Genomic DNA, 19,410 nt, shown 5'->3' with positions numbered 1-19,410 from the left:
TTCCTCACAACTTCCTTTAGCACTAGCATACAGTAACTATCAGGGACATCCCTGTGGGAGACGGGTGGTCATGAGGTCAGCAAACCTACAGAGAGTTTGAAGCTGATGGTAATGGTGTGGTTATTTAACTTCATGCAAATGCTGTAACCTAATAAGAAAAAGGAACTCAATGGGAGCTTTCTTTGTGACAGTGACTCGAAGGGTGAAATAATGCAAAGGGAGAAGAGAACGTGAAAAGATGAGTAGAATAATTTAAAAGTAGAGAGACTACAGTAGGGATTTTTTTAAACCAATACTGATATGCTGAAACAATTTTTATTTACTGTTATACTACTATTGTTTAACAAACCCTTATAATAATAACAATCACTCCCTTTTGCACACAATGTAAAAAACAGGGGTGTGAAAAAGAATAATATTAATTTAATAAATAATATCACTGGAATAATACAGTATCCTGTAAGTAACAAACAAACAAACCAGCTTATATATCATTGCATTTCTTAACTGGTATTTTATGTCAAAATAATAATATTTTGTTGTTATGGCTTATGAAATGGCTGTTGAAAAAACGCTGTTTATCTATGCATTTACACAAGCATTAATTGTATCAAACTGACATAGCTCGCGGAGAAAATAAATAATTAATTAATAACAGATATTTATATGTTTAAATAATGTTTATCTAGTAAATATTAATATAACTTTGGGTAAATCTTGTTAAAAGTTTGCTACGTGTGGTGGCATTGCTTCAGCCTTCAACCTGATAAGTGAACAGCAATTTGAACGTGATTTTAGAAGGCTATTAATAAGCATTAATAACAAAAACTAATTTAATTTAGCATTTTTAAATCCACCAAGCATTCATTCATGGCTGTTTCATTCATAAAGTTACGTGGTTACTGGGACGGGATTTGATGGATCAGTGTGACTCTGTAAGTTCTTCTCTAAGCTGCATACATATCAGGCATTTATTACACATCTCATCTGTGCATTAATGTCAGTTATGTTAAATAAGTTGATTTAAAGCAAAGTAAATACTAAAAAGTCCTTTTAATGAAGTTGCGTCACTCCGCCATCATATTTGCTGTGCACGCTGTTGTTAGCTCCTCTCCTCAGATGCTGTGATGAAATGGCGTCCAGCGTGCAATTCTCAAAATGACCACAAGATGGCGGTGTTTATCGGTCAAGCCGATGTAACAAAACCGATATCCGATAGGATAATGCTTAAATATCGGGTTTCTGAGTTTCTGCACGAGAGTGCCCTCTGGCTTTTGGATGTAGCGGCATTTACCGTAATTCAATGAGAAGCATAGGAGGCATAATCACATGATTTATCGTCGGAGCTCTAATGCGCGCAGTAGCTGAAATCACTTTGAATAAAGGTGTTTTTTTTTTCAAAGGACAAAGAAAACACTCGTGTCTGGAGATGACACACATACACAAGTAAATAAGGATTTAGATGTCATGTTTGGTGCACTCGGATGAAACAACTCAGCATAACCATGGAGAGACTGGATCGTAGATTGATTGCAGGAGGCCAAGTTATGCATATGGATGTCTCTACTCGTTCACTTCAATGGCGCGGGGATGTGGCAATCTCATCTCATTACAGATAAACAGGTAAAAGGAGAAAGACGGTACCTCTCCTCCTTCTCATACAGTTAAACACTGAATGACGATATCTGTTTTCGATTTTACTTACATCATTTAAAAGCAGACATTCCAAGCATTTAAACATTTATCTTTTGTTTCTATGACAAGTATTCGTTAAGTTACAGTTAATTTTTCTGACGCGTTTCTGAAAGGACTTCACTGAGGGAGAGAGCACAAAACGTGCATCATGTTTATTTTTGTAATTTTGCGAAAAGCACAACATTCTGTTTTTATTGGGAGTGGAAAAAACTAGACACTTTAACGTTTTAAATGATGTATAAATCATATCTGTATGCCAAAAATCAGCAGAGTAAAGTCTCTTTGCGGAGTGATTATAAAATAAAAAATTTGCGGCGATAAGGTAAAATGTTTTTAATTGTGAGTTTAGCATGCAGTTTTAGAGATATGAGTCTTTACCTATAAAAGTAGATATGAATTCAAGTTTTGCATGACTGAAATCACTGGCCGGATGTATTACAAAAATGGCCGCCAAGTGGCGTGGCTTTCTTAAACTGACTTTGACACGCACAGAGTCACAGCAAAGTACCGACAGACAACAATGTGTGTACACCAATTTTAAAGACGTGGTGTGTTGTTATACACTATATCCTTGATGTTAATGAAAAAGGTATTCCTGTATGACCTTGTGAAATGAACACATCTATATTTTACACCTTTACCCAATAACCAATATTAGATTGAATGTGTTTACAACCCTGACAGACCTTTTTTGCTCGGCTCAGCTGTAACAAAACTAGGAAAGCGAAGCTCTATTTGATCTGATTTTGTTCGAAATGACGTCACATCAGTTCTGAAGTATATTTGAAGATGGGTAAAAACAAATCAATTTCGACAGCTAGAAAGAATTTCTCTGTTCTTCAGATAAGATCTTCTGTCGGAAAGGATCAGAAGCAGATGTTCATGTGTGTGTGTGTTTGCTCACCCACAGTCCAGGCCTTTTATGGGGATTTATGTCTATCTAAGTATGATTATGGTAGCACAAGTTAAGGCTCAAAGCTCAGATTGGAATCAGAATCGCTGTAAATTCTCTGTAATCTTCTGGCAAACTTGCGATGTGAAAAATGACCCATTTTATTACCCTTCTTCTGTACTGTGGTGGTGGTTAAAGAACAAATCATTTTATATGGAAGCTTGATCCGGGACAAGAAATTCTTTGACTCAAACATCAAATCATCCGGCCTAACAATACATCAGGTTTCACCTTGTGTGGGCACGGTGAGAAAGGGAGAAAAGGAGAAAATCCCTGTGGAATAAATGGGTCAGCTCACTCTGTAGGATTGTGTTATAGTCCAGATTAGTGATGAACGTCTGGCTTTCAAAACTGAATGGGTATCACATCGCTCTATCTCTGATAAAAAAAAAAAGATATTGAGTGGGAGGATAAACAAAGCACATTTTTTCCAAATTGATTCATTCAGTAATGGTGAATGGTGGCACAGGAAAGGTTGGGATTGAAAGACTCTTCTCTTGCAGGTTTCCCAATATTTTCTTTATTCTCATGCTTTCTGTTCTGTAGTGTCTGAATAAGATCACTTATTCATAAAAGTTTAATGCCTCCCAGAAAATGCTCTTTAAATATATTAACATACAATATATCAAATGAAAGAACTTTCATACTACCTTCATTATTTCTCTTTTTATCACCTCTCAAATATGGGTAGGTTTCTTCAAAAACACCAAATTTTGAGCAAGAAGCTGAGATAATTTCATTTTTGTGAAGGACTTTTGACAGAGATCAGATGCAGAGTGATCTTTAAAACATACACGGACATACAGCTGTTTGCCCAAGAGCAATACTTCCGGGTTTTATAAGTTTATAAGGAAGAGTGGTATTGCGTTTTGATGGAAATACTCGTCAATGGCGGGGAAAGAGTTAAACATCATTTTATCTTAACAAACCAGAGCTTTCAGATTTGTTACTGTAGTAGTTAGACCACCCATGAGATGGAAGTAGGGGCAAAAAAAATAACGTGGGGTTGTTGTAACACGGACCTTTTACATTGTTGCACAGGGTTGAGCGAGTTGTTTTTACGGTTAGGTTAGTCTCAGCCTCAGACGTCACGCCCACAGACTGTTGGCTAATTGTCTGATGTTTTTCGTACACTTTTCTGAAGCCCTGTGAGAATGTCAAAGTCGTCTTTGATTGGTTGAAATAAACCGGATTTTCAGGAGAAGCGAGTGTCGCGATTATTTTCTGTCCCTGGAAAACAAAGCTCTGACGTTCCATTGAGGAAGAGAATCAGTCGTGTTCACGTGGATAATAATGACCAGTTATCGTGATCAGCTAAACATTGGAGTCTAAAAAATATGCAAAGTTCGCAGCATAGACTCTTAAAAGACGTCCAAGAGTTTTGCTTGAGGCAGTTAATGGAGTCAAAAAGTTTGGTTCTCCTGAATTGCTTGTATGTGTTAAAAAGTGGAGGTATATGCTTCAAACAGACTTTTAACAGGAGCGTCTCATTGGTGTGGCTGTTAATAAAGTGCACAATGTTGTTCTATGGTGAGTAATGTTGTTTATTTAGATGCTGTTCGTTTGCGGCTGGTTATTTCAATAACTGGCTTGTTGCCAGCCGGCTCGTTATTGTGGAGAGTCCGAAACGTAATGCTAGATGAAACAAACTGTGATTGGTCGTTTGACATGTCGGTCAAACAGCTCATGGGCGGGTTTTGTCCAGAAAAAGCAGCGAAAAACACCAGACCTTCAGTATTGAAGGTCTGGCTACGCGAGACTAGGGTTAGGGTTATGCCTAGGGAATGCTGCAAATTTATGGCAATGTATAATGTTTTTCCATAGAGTTATTGATGAAAGAGTGTTTTGGTGGGATGTAAGTAAATTTTTACGTCATATGTTTTTTTCGGTTTCTGAGTTGGGTGTGTAAGATACCAAAACCAATGTTATGTCATCTTAATCAGTTTAAGTCAGTGTTTGTAATCAGTGCATCATTTTAAATATGTCTGCAGTTATTAGCAACTTTTTTGGTAGGCTTAAAAATATTTTCACCCAGTGGGGGTTAATTGTAACGCTGTGTTACAACTAACCCCTCAGCACTTACGATATGAAAACCGCTACCATTAGTGTAATTCTTGCCGTTGTTTTAAATAGGCTACATAATGAAATTAATGGCAAAAATCAGACTTATTTTTTATAGTATTTTGAGACTTTAGTGTGTTTTTTACAGACTGGGTCACATATAAAATGTTTTTTGTCATAATTGTGCTGGTTTTCTGACATATTTAGACATTTGTTTCCATTTATTATTGAACTATGTTTAGATAAGGGATGAACAGTGTAGATACCTAACCTGTCTATTATAGATAAACAATATCCACTTCAATATAGACAAAATAGTATTGAAATATTTGCCTGCAAACTTAATTTTTAGCAACTGTTACAACTAACCCCCTGCCTGTTACAATTCCCCACCTATGGGGTAAGTTGTAATGTTTGCCATGACGTTCTGTTATGTTTGGTGTAATTGTCCAAGAATGGTAAGTACTAGAAACAAACTTCAAATGTTCATTTGTAGCAAGATGTGTGTGATGCTTGTGTAAAAATATAATTAATCAAACTCATTTTTTTTAATGATTGAGTCAAAACCAAAAAGCGTTAGGTTGTGCCCCGCTCTCCCCTACAGTTTGACAACCAGCTGAACCTCACAAACTACAGTCAGTTACATTTCAAAGACCAACTGTACTTTATGCCTTTTCACCTCTAGGCAAGTCTTAGCATCAAGATGGCACACCCAAAGACTGTCCACGGTCTGATAACAGATTTTCTAATGCATACACTGACAAACACTGATTGACTGGCTCCATGGAATTTCTAGGGGGAGGGGTCACACTGTCTGCTTGGAAACCAAATCTGTATATGATGCTGCCATCTGATTTTGAAGATTATAGGCTTACTAATGAAAAAATGACAGTCTTTGATAGCTAAGTGTAAAATGTTCCCTCAATGCAGAATAACTGCCTTGAAATAAATAATTGCAATAAATCTTAGCTTTCAGCAACTCATTTGTTCTTCAGAATCATGACTGCGAAACGGTCAAGCCAAAAGTCACAAGCATACTGCTAAGCTTTACATGCACAATTACTTCTCCGCAAACGATTCCGAGTGTTTATTCTTCATTGATCCCAGGAGAGCACACGTTACACCTCTCTGTTTCACACCAGTGACTGTCAGTTACTGCTCACATTTAGTAAGGCAGTGATGCTTACATAAAGAACAGACACTGAATCTGCACCTTTCTGCGCTACTCTTTTTTGCAATCTGTGTTCCCTCCAAAAATTTGCAGTGATCCGGTAAAAAGGGCCTCATTGTACCAACACAGATTTGCACTCTTATTCTCCTGAACATTACATTTATTGTACCTTAATACCAGAATGATATTATTAGCTCCATCAGGACAGGTGAGTCTCTTACTCCTTTAAAAATTTGTGGGAAACGTGTAAAGATACATCTTTTTACCTGTTTGCACTTTTTTACTATAGTTTAAAGCTGTAATGCATAACATTTCATTCGGTTAAAAACTTCTTAAAACTTCTCACGTACTGTAAATGTCTCTCTATGATATGTCTTTGCTCACAAAATCAATATACGTATACTGCATTATTGGATTCCTTTCAAAGTATCTTTGGATAAAAGCATGTGGTAGATGAATGTAAATGTTTTGAATGCATTATGTATAAGGAGTCTGTTTCAAGGTTAAATGCAGGACTAAAGACTGTCACATGTCACACTGAGATAGATAATGTAAACAGAACCTCTCATAAACATGAGCAGTTGTGCAGGTGAATGGTGATCACTATCAAATTTCAGTTTGTAACGTTATGTAAGGGTGTTTTTAAAAGACTTGATGTTGCAAGCTCACAAAAATCCAGCAACTGTTTACTCCTCAACAATGCCTGTTGTAGCAGCCTTATTATTTGCATGGACTGTGCACTCTTTTAGACCAGATCTACAACCCCAAGTCAGAAAAAAGTTGGGACACTGTAGAAATTGTGAATAAAAAAGGAATGGAATAATTTACAAATCTCATAAACTTATATTTTATTCACAGTAGAATATAGATAACATATCAAATGTTGAAAGTAAGATATTTTGAAATGCCAAATATTGGCTCATTTTGGATTTCATGAGAGCTACACATTCCAAAAAAAGTTTGGACAGGTAGCAATAAGAGGCCAGAAAATTTTAATGTACATATAAGGAACAGTTGAAGGACCAATTTGCAACGTATTAGGGCAATTGGCAACATGATTGTGTATAAAAAGAGCCTCTCAGAGTGGCAGTGTCTCTCAGAGGTCAAGATGGGCAGAAAATCACCAATTCCCCCAATGCTGCACAGAAAAATAGTTTTCTGAGTTTCTCAGAGAAAAATTGCAAAGAGTTTAAAGTTATCATCATCTACAGTGCATAATTTCATTCAAAGGTTTAGAGAATCTGGAACAATCTCTGTGCGAAAAGGTCAAAGCCGGAAAACCATACTGGATGCCCGTGATCTTCAGGCTCTTATACGGCACTGCATCACATACAGGAATGCTACTGTAATGGAAATCAAAACATGGGTTCAGGAATACTTCCAAAAAACATTGTCGGTGAACACAATACACCGTGTCATTCGTCATTGCCAGCTAAAACTCTATAGGTCAAACAAGAAGCCATATCTAAACATGATCCAGAAGCACAGGCATTTTCCCTGGGCAAGGCTAATTTAAAATGGACTTTGGCAAAGTGGAAAACTGTTATGTGGTCAGACGAATCAAAATTTGAAGGTCTTTTTGGAAAACTGGGACGCCATTTTATCGGGACTAAAGAGGACAATGACAACCCAAGTTGTTATAAGAGCTCAGTTCATGAGGCATGAGTTGCATGAGGGCGTGTGGCATGAGCAGCTTACACATCTGGAAAGGCACCATCAATGCTGAAAGGTTTATCCAAGATCTAGATACATATGATCCCATTTAGACATCGTCTGTTTCAGGGAAGACCTTGCATTTTCCAACATGACAATGCCAGACCACATACTGCATCAATTACAACGTCAAGACTGCATAGAAGAAGGATCTGAGTACTGAAATGGCCAGCCTGAAGTCCAGATCTTTCACTCATAAAAAACATTTGGCGCATCATAAAGAGGAAGATGCTACAAAGAAGAAATAAGACAGTTGAGCAACTAGAAACCTGTTTTAGACAAGAATGGGACAACATTCCTATTCCTAAACATTGGTCTTCCTCCAGCTGTTCTTTATGTACATTTAACTTTTCTGGCCTCTTATTGCTACCTGTCCCAACTTTTTTTGGAATGTGTAGCTCTCATGAAATCCAAAATGAGCCAATATTTGGCATGATATTTCAAAATGTATCACTTTCAACATTTGATATGTTATCTATATTCTATTGTGAATAAAATATAATTTTATGAGATTTGTAAATTATTTCATTCCTTTTTACTCACAATTTCTACAGTGTCCCAACTTTTTCTGATTTGGGGTTGTAGAACAGGGGTTCCCAGACTTTTATTTCAGGACCTATAGATGGGTATCTATTGTATCTCAAGAAAGACCCACCAAAAAAATAAACATTTGTTTTCTTATAGCTGAGAGAATTTTTCATTATCCTTATTGCCATTACATTGCATATACAAACCATACATTTAATAGCAATTAACAAATATACATTGTGGTAATTCAACTATTTCTTTTCTTTTAACGCAACAGTCAGTGGAAGTGGCCTGACCCTCATCCTACTGTAAGCACAGTTTAAATAAAACACGTCAGTTAAAGAGCACCAATTATCCGATTCACAATTTTACATTTTAGTTCCACCCGCTTCTGAAATACAACCTGTAAGTAGTCTATGTTTTCATATTTAAAAAATTTACTACTGACTAAACCATGACTCAAACATGAGTTTTGTGCAGTGCAGAGCAGTGCTTGTTGTTTTTCATTTATAAATATAACATCAGCTTTTATTTTTAGTTTCTCTGTCAACTGCTTTAGTAGAGCAGAGATTTTAATGCGTTACTTTGTGCTTACCTCCACATGTGACGTTTATCTTTCACACGTGGAGACATGCGCACATGAACAAAACTGCAAGAAAGCTTGTTAAGATGTTTACATCCCACGCAAAAGCGGGGTAATGGGCAAAAAAGTACCTGTGCCGATTTTTTTACGCCGTTTATGGGCTTTCCCCGATAAAAAAAAAAGTTTTACATGTTTACATGACCCCACATGTTACTCCGCGTTCACACCAGACATGGTAGAGGTGGCAAGTGCGAGTGATTTACATGTTAAGTCAATGCAAAGACGCAAATAGGCACGGTATGCGCGGATGGCGCGGAACGCACAAATTGAGCGTTGCTGCAGAAAATGCATGAGTTGAAAAATCTGAACTTTGGCGGATTTCCACGGCGCGTTAACCAATCAGGACATTGCTGTAGTAGTGACGTGATTACAGGAAGCGAGCGGAGTCTCATCGGAGTCACAGAAGCCCCTCCCATGACGCGAATGTAGCAAGTAAACTCAAAATGTTCAAGCGTCCAATTACACGCGAATAGCGCGTTTTTGCATCCTCTACCGCGGCTGATGTGAACGCACCATTATCAGTTTAGTAAGCATAATCGGTGTAAGACTGTACATTTAAACACACTCAATGAAGAAGCAGCTTTGCCAGTATAACCCACAAACGAAGAAGCAGCAGCTTGTTGCTTATGTTTTGAGAAGACCAGCAGTGATGGAGGTAAATAAACAGCAACTTTTGTTGCAGTTTCAGCTAAATCACTCCTCAACTTGGCCCATCTTTGTTCTCACCATCGCAAACAAAAAATACCTACGACGCAGTTTTTTACCTTACGGGAGAGTTTATAGTGGACCAATCACAGCGCTTGTGGTCCACGTAGAACTGACGCGCTGTTAAAAATTTGGCAAGGTGCACGTCATGCTATACAGAAGCTATGGATAACCTACGGCGTAGCTATGGCGTAGACCTTACGCACGACTATAAATTGGACTTTACCTTACCAATCTGTTACATCCTGCTCAAGCCGCGCTGGCAAAGTTGATCGATCAGTTTGGACACATTGTATTATACCAAATATACAAAATAATGTTGTTATTTGTTTATGTTTTCCATTTGTTTATGTTGTTACTGCTGAAACCATCCATAAGTTAAATATTTATTAAATATTGGTGTATTTTATTGAATTGCTCTTGTCACAATTTTATGAAAACAGTATAACCCAGTAGAAAAAGTTATTGCTCAGAAGTTGCACTTTCAAAGCTCTGGATATTTATTAGTTGTGTTTTCAGTTGCGTTTCCTTCAAATAACAGCTGTCTCAGATATTTGTTTTAAAATTGTCTACAATAAATAGAAATAGTTAAAAAAAAAACTCTACTAAAGAAAAAGTTTGATGGGAATTTCTGGTTCCCAGAATGCTTTGCATTGAGGCTTTTATTTTATAGTTTTATGATGTAAAGACAAAGACTTGATAATGTTTAATGTTCATTTAACTTTAAATAAACATACATTTTTATCTACAGTAAGTTACTGGCAAACAGCTGTTTTTACAGCAATTTCCTTTACAGTGTAAATAAACGTGTTTATTTATTCCAGTTATTTCAATTAAAACAAATATTAATGCAACAGTTTTGGAAAGGACTTTTTCCGAGCCAAAATTGCTGTGCCCTTCTGTACAAATCATTGGTGGATTTGAGGGCTGAGTGTTTGGCTCAGAGCCCTGCAAGTCATACTGTTAAAAAAGTGTTCAGCTGCAGGTCTCGGCTTTATGCAGACCACCAGTCAAGTTCTTCAAAACCAGACTAAAGCAATCATTTCTTTTTAACCTTGCTTTGTACATGGAGCATTGTCAGGTTGGAATAAAAAACTTTTGCTCCATGATTAGAATCACACAATCACACCTATGACTGTATAGTGTGTACATATGTTTGTGACATATGCTTTTTGTCAGGACACAGTGGACTTAAACAAAAGTTTCTCTTGCGCTTCACTTAATATAATTTCTGTCTAGAGTAGACAAAGCAATAGAGATATTAATGAGATCTCCTCATCTGTATTTTTTTCTAATGGAAACCCACTTGACCTGAAGGAGGTTGTAGGCATCATGAAACAGACAACACACCTGTTCAACACACCTGTGCTTCTGGGTTTATTAAACACATGGTCTCACAAGAAGCGTACATTTATGACGGCACTCCAGTCTGTTACTCACACAACTACTCAGTAAACTAATAGATGCCTTACCACCATAACATCCTGTTTACAGACACATGAAAATATTTCAATCCAGCTTTTTTTTTTAGATATGCTCTCCGAAATATCTGAAAGATAACTAAATAGACAACAAGAGAATAAATCAACCCCAATGTCAAAATACATATGCAATCATAAGTTCAGTTTTTGAAGAAATAAATACAGAAAACATCTCATGAGTCACATCAGAATGAATGATCATCAGGATATTTCACCCTGTCCAGCTGTTTATACAGCTCAGTGAACACAGTCTAAAATCACTTGACCAAACTCAGTGGACTCATTGGTTTGAATGACAGACCCAAATGTATTTTCCCTGCATGCTACTGTGGTACATGCAAAACACATGGTAGCCATCAGCACTTTAGTCCCCAAAAGACCCAAGGAAACATCTCTAATGAAGAAAAACAGCAATGCTGTATATGTAAAATAAATGAAGGACAATAGTGATAAACAATAACCTGTAAAATCAACATTACAATGGTTTTCACAGATCCGACTAAAAGCACACACCAAAGTCACTGTGCTGAAAATCATTTATGGCAAAGGCATGTGTTCACCTCTGTAAAGAGTTTAGAGCAGTGGTTCTCAAACCGGGGGCCGTGGCCACCTGTGAACCCTGAAATGGTACCAGGGGGCCCCGGTTTTTATAAAGTTGATTTAGCATACATTTTGTATAATTAAATCTCAGAAAAATAAGGCTACTAACCAACAGCACTACATTTAATAATTTAAATATTTATGCTTTGTTTTAATTCAAATTTTATGTCATAAAACATTCCACCAGCTCACTCTGGTGCCATCCTCCAACAACCTTCAAGAAAATAAAAGTACACCTGTTCCACATTCACTTAAGTTAACTAACCGCTAACTTTCCACTGTTTAACTTTTTTATAAAATGTTTTTCATCTTCTGCTAGCATTAACTCAAATCCGTCATGTAAACATAACTTTGTAGACGATTTTATTTATTGGCTCATAAGACAAAATGTTGCCTCATTTGTAAGTCACTTTGGATGAAATCGTCTGCTTAATGAACTTAATTGGTCAGATGTTAAAAGCGACAGGGTCCAGAATAATATCTAGGAGGTCCAAGTATGGCTTGGCTGACAATAAAAGCGAAATCAAAAAGGCCAGGTGTCTGTTTTCATGTTTTTTTATAATGTTTTCGCGTACTGGCATCACTAAATTAAAGCGTCCTGAATTAAGCGGTCTTGACATGTTATTATTTCGAGGAGCGAGACCAATTAACGCTAACAGGTAGCAGTGGGTGAATATCATTCATATCAGAAATAATTACTGAAAGTATTGAAATGAAGTCGAGCATGTACACTGATGCACGCGCACTCACGTAGCCTACACCTGCAGTGAGTTAACTAATGATGACAGAGCATGAAATGTTTCAAAGCTTTTCATTCAAGTTGTCTCACATTATATCGTGTATAAATGCACAGATTTAAATATGCGCTGCATCTTATCAGTGTGTGCTCGTGCGTCAGCCCATGACAGATGTTTTAAGAGGTCGTGATGCGCGCGGCAAATCGCACAAACTCCTGAACACACACAGAAACATACATGCTTTTAATGCTGTGAAATGCTCTTTCTGCCTTAATTTAGTTCATTTTACTCAATGTTTAAAACACACGTTCTAGTGTAAATATGCAAGCAACGCAACACAGAAGTGACTCGCTGTCAGTTTACGATGACAAATTTGAAAGAAAAGCAGACTTACATTTAATACAACACGAAGTCCATACAAAAATTCCAAGGTATAGAATTCCACAGTGTTTTTGACTCGGCATCATTCCTGTGCTGGAAAACGGATCCTCATTGATGAAAGCCCACTAAACTTTAGTCTGTCAGCATCCGAGCTGTGGGCTTTGGTAAGTCTCTCTCTCTCTCTCCGATCGCGCGCGCGCTCTATTACTCCATTATCCCTTCTTTACCTCGCATTTCGTGCCCTTTAGGTTTTAAAGGGGACATATCATGAAAATCTGACTGTTTCATGTTTAAGTGCTATGATTGGGTCCCCAGTGCTTCTATCAACCTAGAAAATGTGAAAATGAACAACCCATTATCTTAGTTTGGGTTAACCATTCTCTGCAAGCATGTGAAAAAATAGGTAATTGAAATTTTGCTCCCCTTGTGATGTCAGATGGGGATAATCCCAACCCTTTAACCTGCACTATCCAACCAAGGCACTGGCATTTAAATAAATTATCTATATGGTATTTTGAGCTAGCACATGTACGTCGGGGACACCAAAGATTTATTTTACATTTTAAAAAAGTCTTGTGAAATGTCTGCCTTATACCTCAAAACGACATACTGTATGTGGGCAACTACATAACCGTATTAACCTTATAATTTTATTTATTTGTTTAATTGTTTGTTGTAGTCTGATGTCGATTACAGCGAAGAATCAAACAAATATATGGCATTGCGCGCTCATATGCAACAGCCTGCTTAATATTACCAGCTTTACTGCACATGAAAGAGAGACAAGTGATTAAATTTTTTGACCTTTTGGGACAACCCCAAAAGTCACAAGGTAACCTTGCTGTAAAAGATGACCTACAAAAGTATTTAAATGCATTACGAGCAAAACTGAAACCATGGTGTAATCAAAACTATTAAAGCTCACGTAACACACGCTGTTTCTGCATTTCTGATGTTAATCTGTAGTACCTATAGAGTAGTATAACATCTTTTATATCTCAGAAGAGTCTTTAGTTTAATCAGATTTATAAAAGAAAGATTAGCTTTACCGAATCTTTCTGATAAAGTACGAAAAAACGAAGAAGGAGGAGTTACTACTGCGGGAGCAGCGAGTACGAGTCATGCAACACTATACAACACTTATAACTTATGATACACTACATGTTCGTGTCATTTATATAATATGCACGCGCCTATTTCCAACATAAGACAGAAGTCTTACTTACCGCATGCAACTCGTGACCCGTGTGGGAAAATCCAGCGCATCAAACACACACGCAAAACTCCGCTGCTACCCCGGATAATAAACTATATCCATTGTTTTCATAAGGCTGGATTTCTTCTCCTTATATCCAAAAACACACTTTATCTTTCGTGCCATTGTTGAGTTTTGAAATTAAACAGAGCTGTGTCGTGTGATAAGATGTTTGCAAGTGCTAGCGTCGCCGGCTGATTGATGGGTGGGCGGGGTTTTCCGGGGGAAGTGCCCATATAAAGAAGTTATACGTATAGAAAACCCCTGAAACGTCACTTGGACCTGTAATCGAAAAAAACTTTCCGAAACTTGTACGAACCCTGGGGAAGTGCATTTGGCACACAAATACTCTGTAACACGCCCAACTGCTTTTTTGACACTTTGCCTACGTTTAGCATGAGGAAACAACTGTGTTAATAAGTCGAATGCTTGAAATAATGTTTTTAATATTAAAACATAAAAATATAAACGAATGACAGTGTGAAAACTTTTCCCAGCCCGACGTTCATGAAATATGTTCTTTTTTTGTGAACAGAATTTTTTAAATAATGTTGTACCATAGTGTTATTTAGTTATAGCCTGGAATGTACATTTTCTATTGCTATTTGCAATAGCAAGTATAAAAATATGACAACCTGCTAATTTATATATTTAGTATATCTTTAAAAACAACATCAAATATTTCATACTACAGCTTTTCACACTGCACTTAATCTTCATTTTAAACTCCGCTTTTAACCCTGTGTACAGAGCGTTTTATTCTTATAATTTGAAAGCGGGGTAATACAGTGCTAAGGCAGGTTTGCAGTATTTCATTGACCCTCGGAGGATGGTTTTACAGTGCAGTAAATTTTTGGGGCTCCGTGAATTGCAAATGGATCCATCACATGGGCCCCAGCCGACATTTGTTCTGAGTCTGGGCTATGAATGAGAGTACAAGGCATTGAATCTGACAGTCCCCTAAGCCCTGTCTGTGGCAGACACCGGTATATGACCTCTGCCGCCTTTTCAACTCATGGCATTCACAAGCTTTGCACAACTGTCTCTCAGCATCAGACAAGAGCAGAGAGCAGTAAAGGGGAAAAAGACAAGCCTCCTGTGCCATCAGCTTAGCTCAGTGCATGTGAACAGACTTCACTGCATGCATGAAAACCTAAGAATAAACACATTTGTCCATCTTTCTTTATCCTTAAATATAACATGTTGGCAGGTAAAAAATTGCTTCGTAAACATTGCTTTTGGACATAAATGCACCATTAGAGATTAATATAATTGGAAGTTGTCATTGGAGACCATACTACAGTCTTATATGCTTGGAAACTACTGGGATATGCTTTCCTTTGATTTATTAATTGTCTATTAAGTGGTCTCTTGCTTTAATCCAAAGCCTATATTCTTGTCCATTTTACTTGGCATAAAACATGGTGACAAGTGGTGCAATCTGGTTACTTTGTGTTATCATTTCATACTAAAATGTGATATTTGTAAGGTAAAGGCTTATTATTGATTTCATTTTTTCAAAATATCTGAAACCAGACCGAATGACATTTTTGGGGTCAATGGAATGGGGGGAAATTAAATCACATATGCATTGGAAAGTGAGTGGGGTAGGGGGTTGTGGAAAGTATTCAGTGCAAAGATTTAGATTAAACTGACCCTTATAACCTCAAAAGACCCTGGCGACCACACTATCAATGTTTCCATGTCTTTCTCTCTTTTTCTCATTCCTGAAAGAGAATATGAGAATGTTCAGAAGATTGGAGTTGAAGCTCCAAAGATTGAAGGGCAGAAAGGGAGGGGGAAGCTATAAAAAGAGAGCAACTTTCATGACTTTGTCCCTCAATCCAATTAAAGAGAAGAAATAGAAAAAGTAGCTTTGCTTGAGTCTGATTTTACTACTTAAAATAAATTTCATTTTTGTCAAAAGTATATGAAACACTGACTGAGAAAGCTCTGGAAAACCTCATATACATACACAGTAACACAATTATGTTTGAATTATACATTTCAATACTGATAAAAACAACATGAATTCTTTATTTAATAAAATCGTGAACTGTTTTCTTAGTTTGTCTTTCAAACAAGTTAAACTACAGGTGGTCAGCACAGCATAGACAAAAATCTAGCACTGTTGCAATGAGACAGTATATATGTGTGTGTGTGTTAATACGGACTGATCTAATGTCCTCTCGTATTAACTGGGCTTGGTCCTTTTAGCAGGTGACTCTGGGTAGGGCCCTTTGCAGGCTATCATGTTACCACGGCAACTAACTGTAAGTGACATGCTGCTTCCTACATAACTCTGTGAAAATTGGTTTCAACAGCTTGAGTTCTCAACAAACTGTGCTATGAGAAATTCACTGGAATGCTTGAAAACAGAATCGCAAAGACATTGGGAATGACACGTATCCCAGCAAGAAATAGCAGTCATTTCCCCATCTAGTTATATTATATACAGGGTTCCCATGGGTCCTTGAAATCCTTGAAAGTTTCAAGGCCCTGAGAAGTTATACATACATAGATACAGGTCATTGAAAGTGCTTGAATCTATTTTATGCAAGAAGTTTTCTGAAAAAAAAATCCATATTATTCCCTGTTTAGTGTAGTATAATATCATAAAATTCTAGACTTTTTAAGCACACGTGCTAAACTGTTCGCTTTAAATGTTTATATCTTCTGTATGTGAATGTTGATTCATGCCAAAATGCTTTTTTTGCATAGTTTTATTTGACAAATAAAAACATATCGGGTTACGTATGTACAAGACGCTGCATCTCCCTTGCCATACTTCCTGCGTCCCTGTAACGCCGTCTTTGGCAACATTTCAGATAGCGATATATTTCCTGGCTCCCGCGTCACCCTGTCTTTGTTGTTAAAGGGGCCATGGCACAAGACTTTTTTAAGATGTCAAATAAATCTTTGGTGTCCCCAGAGCACATGTGTGACGTTTTAGCTCAAAATACCATATAAATAATTTATTATAGCATGGTAAAATTGACACTTTGTAGGTGTGTGCAAAAATGTGCCGTTTTGGGTGTGTCCTTTAAAATGCAAATACGCTGATAAAATTCAAATCACTGATCACAATGCTGGTGGTTTGTTGCAATTTAAACTCAATTGTGCTTTTCTTTGCACTAAATGGCAGTGCTGTGGTTGGATAGTGCAGATTAAGGGGCGGTATTATTATAATAAGAGCTCCTTATGACATCATAAGTAGAGCCAAATTTCAACGACCTATTTTTTCATGTGCTTGTAGAGAATGGTTTACCAAAACTAAGTTATTGGGTTGATCTTTTTCACATTTTCTAGGTTGATAGAAGCACTGGGGACCCAATCATAGCACTTAAACATGGAAAAAGTCTGATTTTCATGCCATGGCCCCTTTAAGCCTCACCATTGGTTGAATTTGATTTACACATTCAGACGCACTTACCGCAGTGACGCAGTGCGAGTTCCCTCGAAAGGGAACTGTAACAATGTATTTTAAAAGGTAACACAATGTAACCTTGCTCTCACTTAAAATGTGTCCCCACCTTTAGTCCTTGATTTTGAGGATATTGGACCTGGAAAGTCCTTGAATTTGAAGTTAACTAAGGTGTGGGAACCCTGTATATAGCCCGGCTATGATTAACCCACTTCTAGACAAAATAAACATAGCTTTTTCCCTAAATAAGTTGCGAGATTTTTGACATTCAATCAGGTAAGCAAAGTCAACAGTGATTACAAGGTGTTTAGTTGTATTTATTTATTAAATTTCATTCACTTTGGGGCTAGGTTAGACACCTATTTTGCCTTGTTTAGACCTAAACGTCTGGGCTTTGTTTGGACCACTACAGTATTAGTTTATTAGTTTAATATATGTTTTTTAAATGCAAGATTGGTTGCTGGCATATTTATCCACACATATCGATTCAGTCCATGTTAATGTAACTAGGAGAAAGCTACCTATCTTGCTGTCCGTAAAGTCTAGACAAGTAGTCTTGTCTTCAAAAGAGCTTTTGAATACTTCTACTAAACTTATAAGTCTTTTTATTAAAAAGTCTGGGAAGAAGATGGATTCTTGATATTGTCACCCAAGTGTGTTAACAGATCTACTGTATATACAATATACACACTTGTTCTAGCATTGCGATTGGTCAGATTAAATTAAATGCTCTTTCCCAACCTTTGTGTGGAACTTCATTTCATTTTAGATCGTGTGATTAAAATAGCAATAACAGATGATTCAAGACAGGAAATTTGTTTTAACATCTACCTGAGATAGCATGAGATGTTTTAATTTTAAGATTAATGAACCACAGAATTTTTTCCAGGTAATTTAATCAAATCAACATTCCTCCAAAAGTAATTTAATGACTATATAAAATGGATGTCACTGTCCCTTGCTGTAGGATTTGCTGCCATCTGTTGTTAAAGTTAGAGTACTGTCTGTAAACCATATCCACAATACAAATAGTCAAAGCCAATATGTTTACTCCTTAAAGTATTGTGATCTAAATTTTACAGACAATACTATTTTATAAGTATACTAAATATGAAAATATTACAGAAAGAGTTCTGTTCACTTGGCTCAGTAATTGAGAGCAGTTATGAAATATAAATGCTGTTCTTGTACAGTAGGTTAGGAAAGCTTGTTAGGATATGATGTTTCTGGGTTTGGACTGCACCATTGCTGTCAAACCACATAACATCTCCCATTCTGAATTATGTAGGAGATGGTGAGGGCAAGTGCTCAGGTCTCCTAAATAGTTAGTTCATTGTTTAAACAAAGTCCTATTATAAACCAGTTCAACACTTGCTCAGCATATGGGACACATATTTGCTTATATCGGCGACTGGATGTTACATTTGACAAACCTCACCACTTAAGGAGGGCTTTTGCATCTCTTAAAGGGACATTCCACTTTTTTTTGAAAATATGCTCATTTTCTAGCTCCCCTAGAGTGAAACATTTGATTCTTACCGTTTTGGAATCCATTCAGCTGATCTCTGGGTCTGGCGGTATTACTTTTAGCATAGCTTAGCACAATCCATTGAATCTGATTAGACCATTAGCATCGCGCTAAAAAATAACGAAAGAGTTTCAATATTTTTTCTATTTAAAACGATAAATAAAATTACGCACTGCCCGAAAATAGTCCCTTGCCATTGAAAGTCACTAAGGGGACTATTTTCGGGCAGTGCGTAATATCACTACGCCTGCTGCTGCAGCCATGTTACAGCTGCAAAGTCCTTGATTATTACACCAGAATGAGAGTATAGTTCCTATTGCAACTTTTATTTCCGTCGGTCTTAGTACACGATGTAACTACAGAAGAGTCAAGTAAAACTTTTTGGTTATTTTTAGCGCGATGCTTATGGTCTAATCAGATTCAATGGATTGTGCTAAGATATGCTGAAGGTGGTAGCGCCAGACACGGAGATCATCTGGATGGATTCCAAAACAGTAGGGATCAGATGTTTATTTCTAGGGGAGCTGAAAAATGTG

The 19,410-nt window shown here is 37.0% G+C and overlaps 1 protein-coding gene across 1 annotated transcript in view; it reads right to left on the bottom strand.

The window, feature by feature from the left end:
• The window catches only part of chrna8 (cholinergic receptor, nicotinic, alpha 8), a 94,846-nt gene extending 81,986 nt beyond the window's left edge, over window positions 1–12,860 (bottom strand). The window contains exon 1 of the mRNA XM_073864525.1: window positions 12,681–12,860. Within this exon, the coding sequence (XP_073720626.1) occupies window positions 12,681–12,753 (73 nt within the window). The 5' untranslated portion in view covers window positions 12,754–12,860. The remainder of the gene's footprint in view (window positions 1–12,680) is intronic.
• Between the last annotated feature and the right edge of the window lie 6,550 nt (window positions 12,861–19,410).

This window comes from Misgurnus anguillicaudatus, chromosome 3 (assembly GCF_027580225.2).
Source record: "Misgurnus anguillicaudatus chromosome 3, ASM2758022v2, whole genome shotgun sequence".
NCBI classification, from domain to species: Eukaryota; Metazoa; Chordata; class Actinopteri; order Cypriniformes; family Cobitidae; genus Misgurnus; species Misgurnus anguillicaudatus.
Note: the sequence above shows the minus strand (reverse complement) of the source record. Positions and strands in the feature narration are given on the sequence as shown.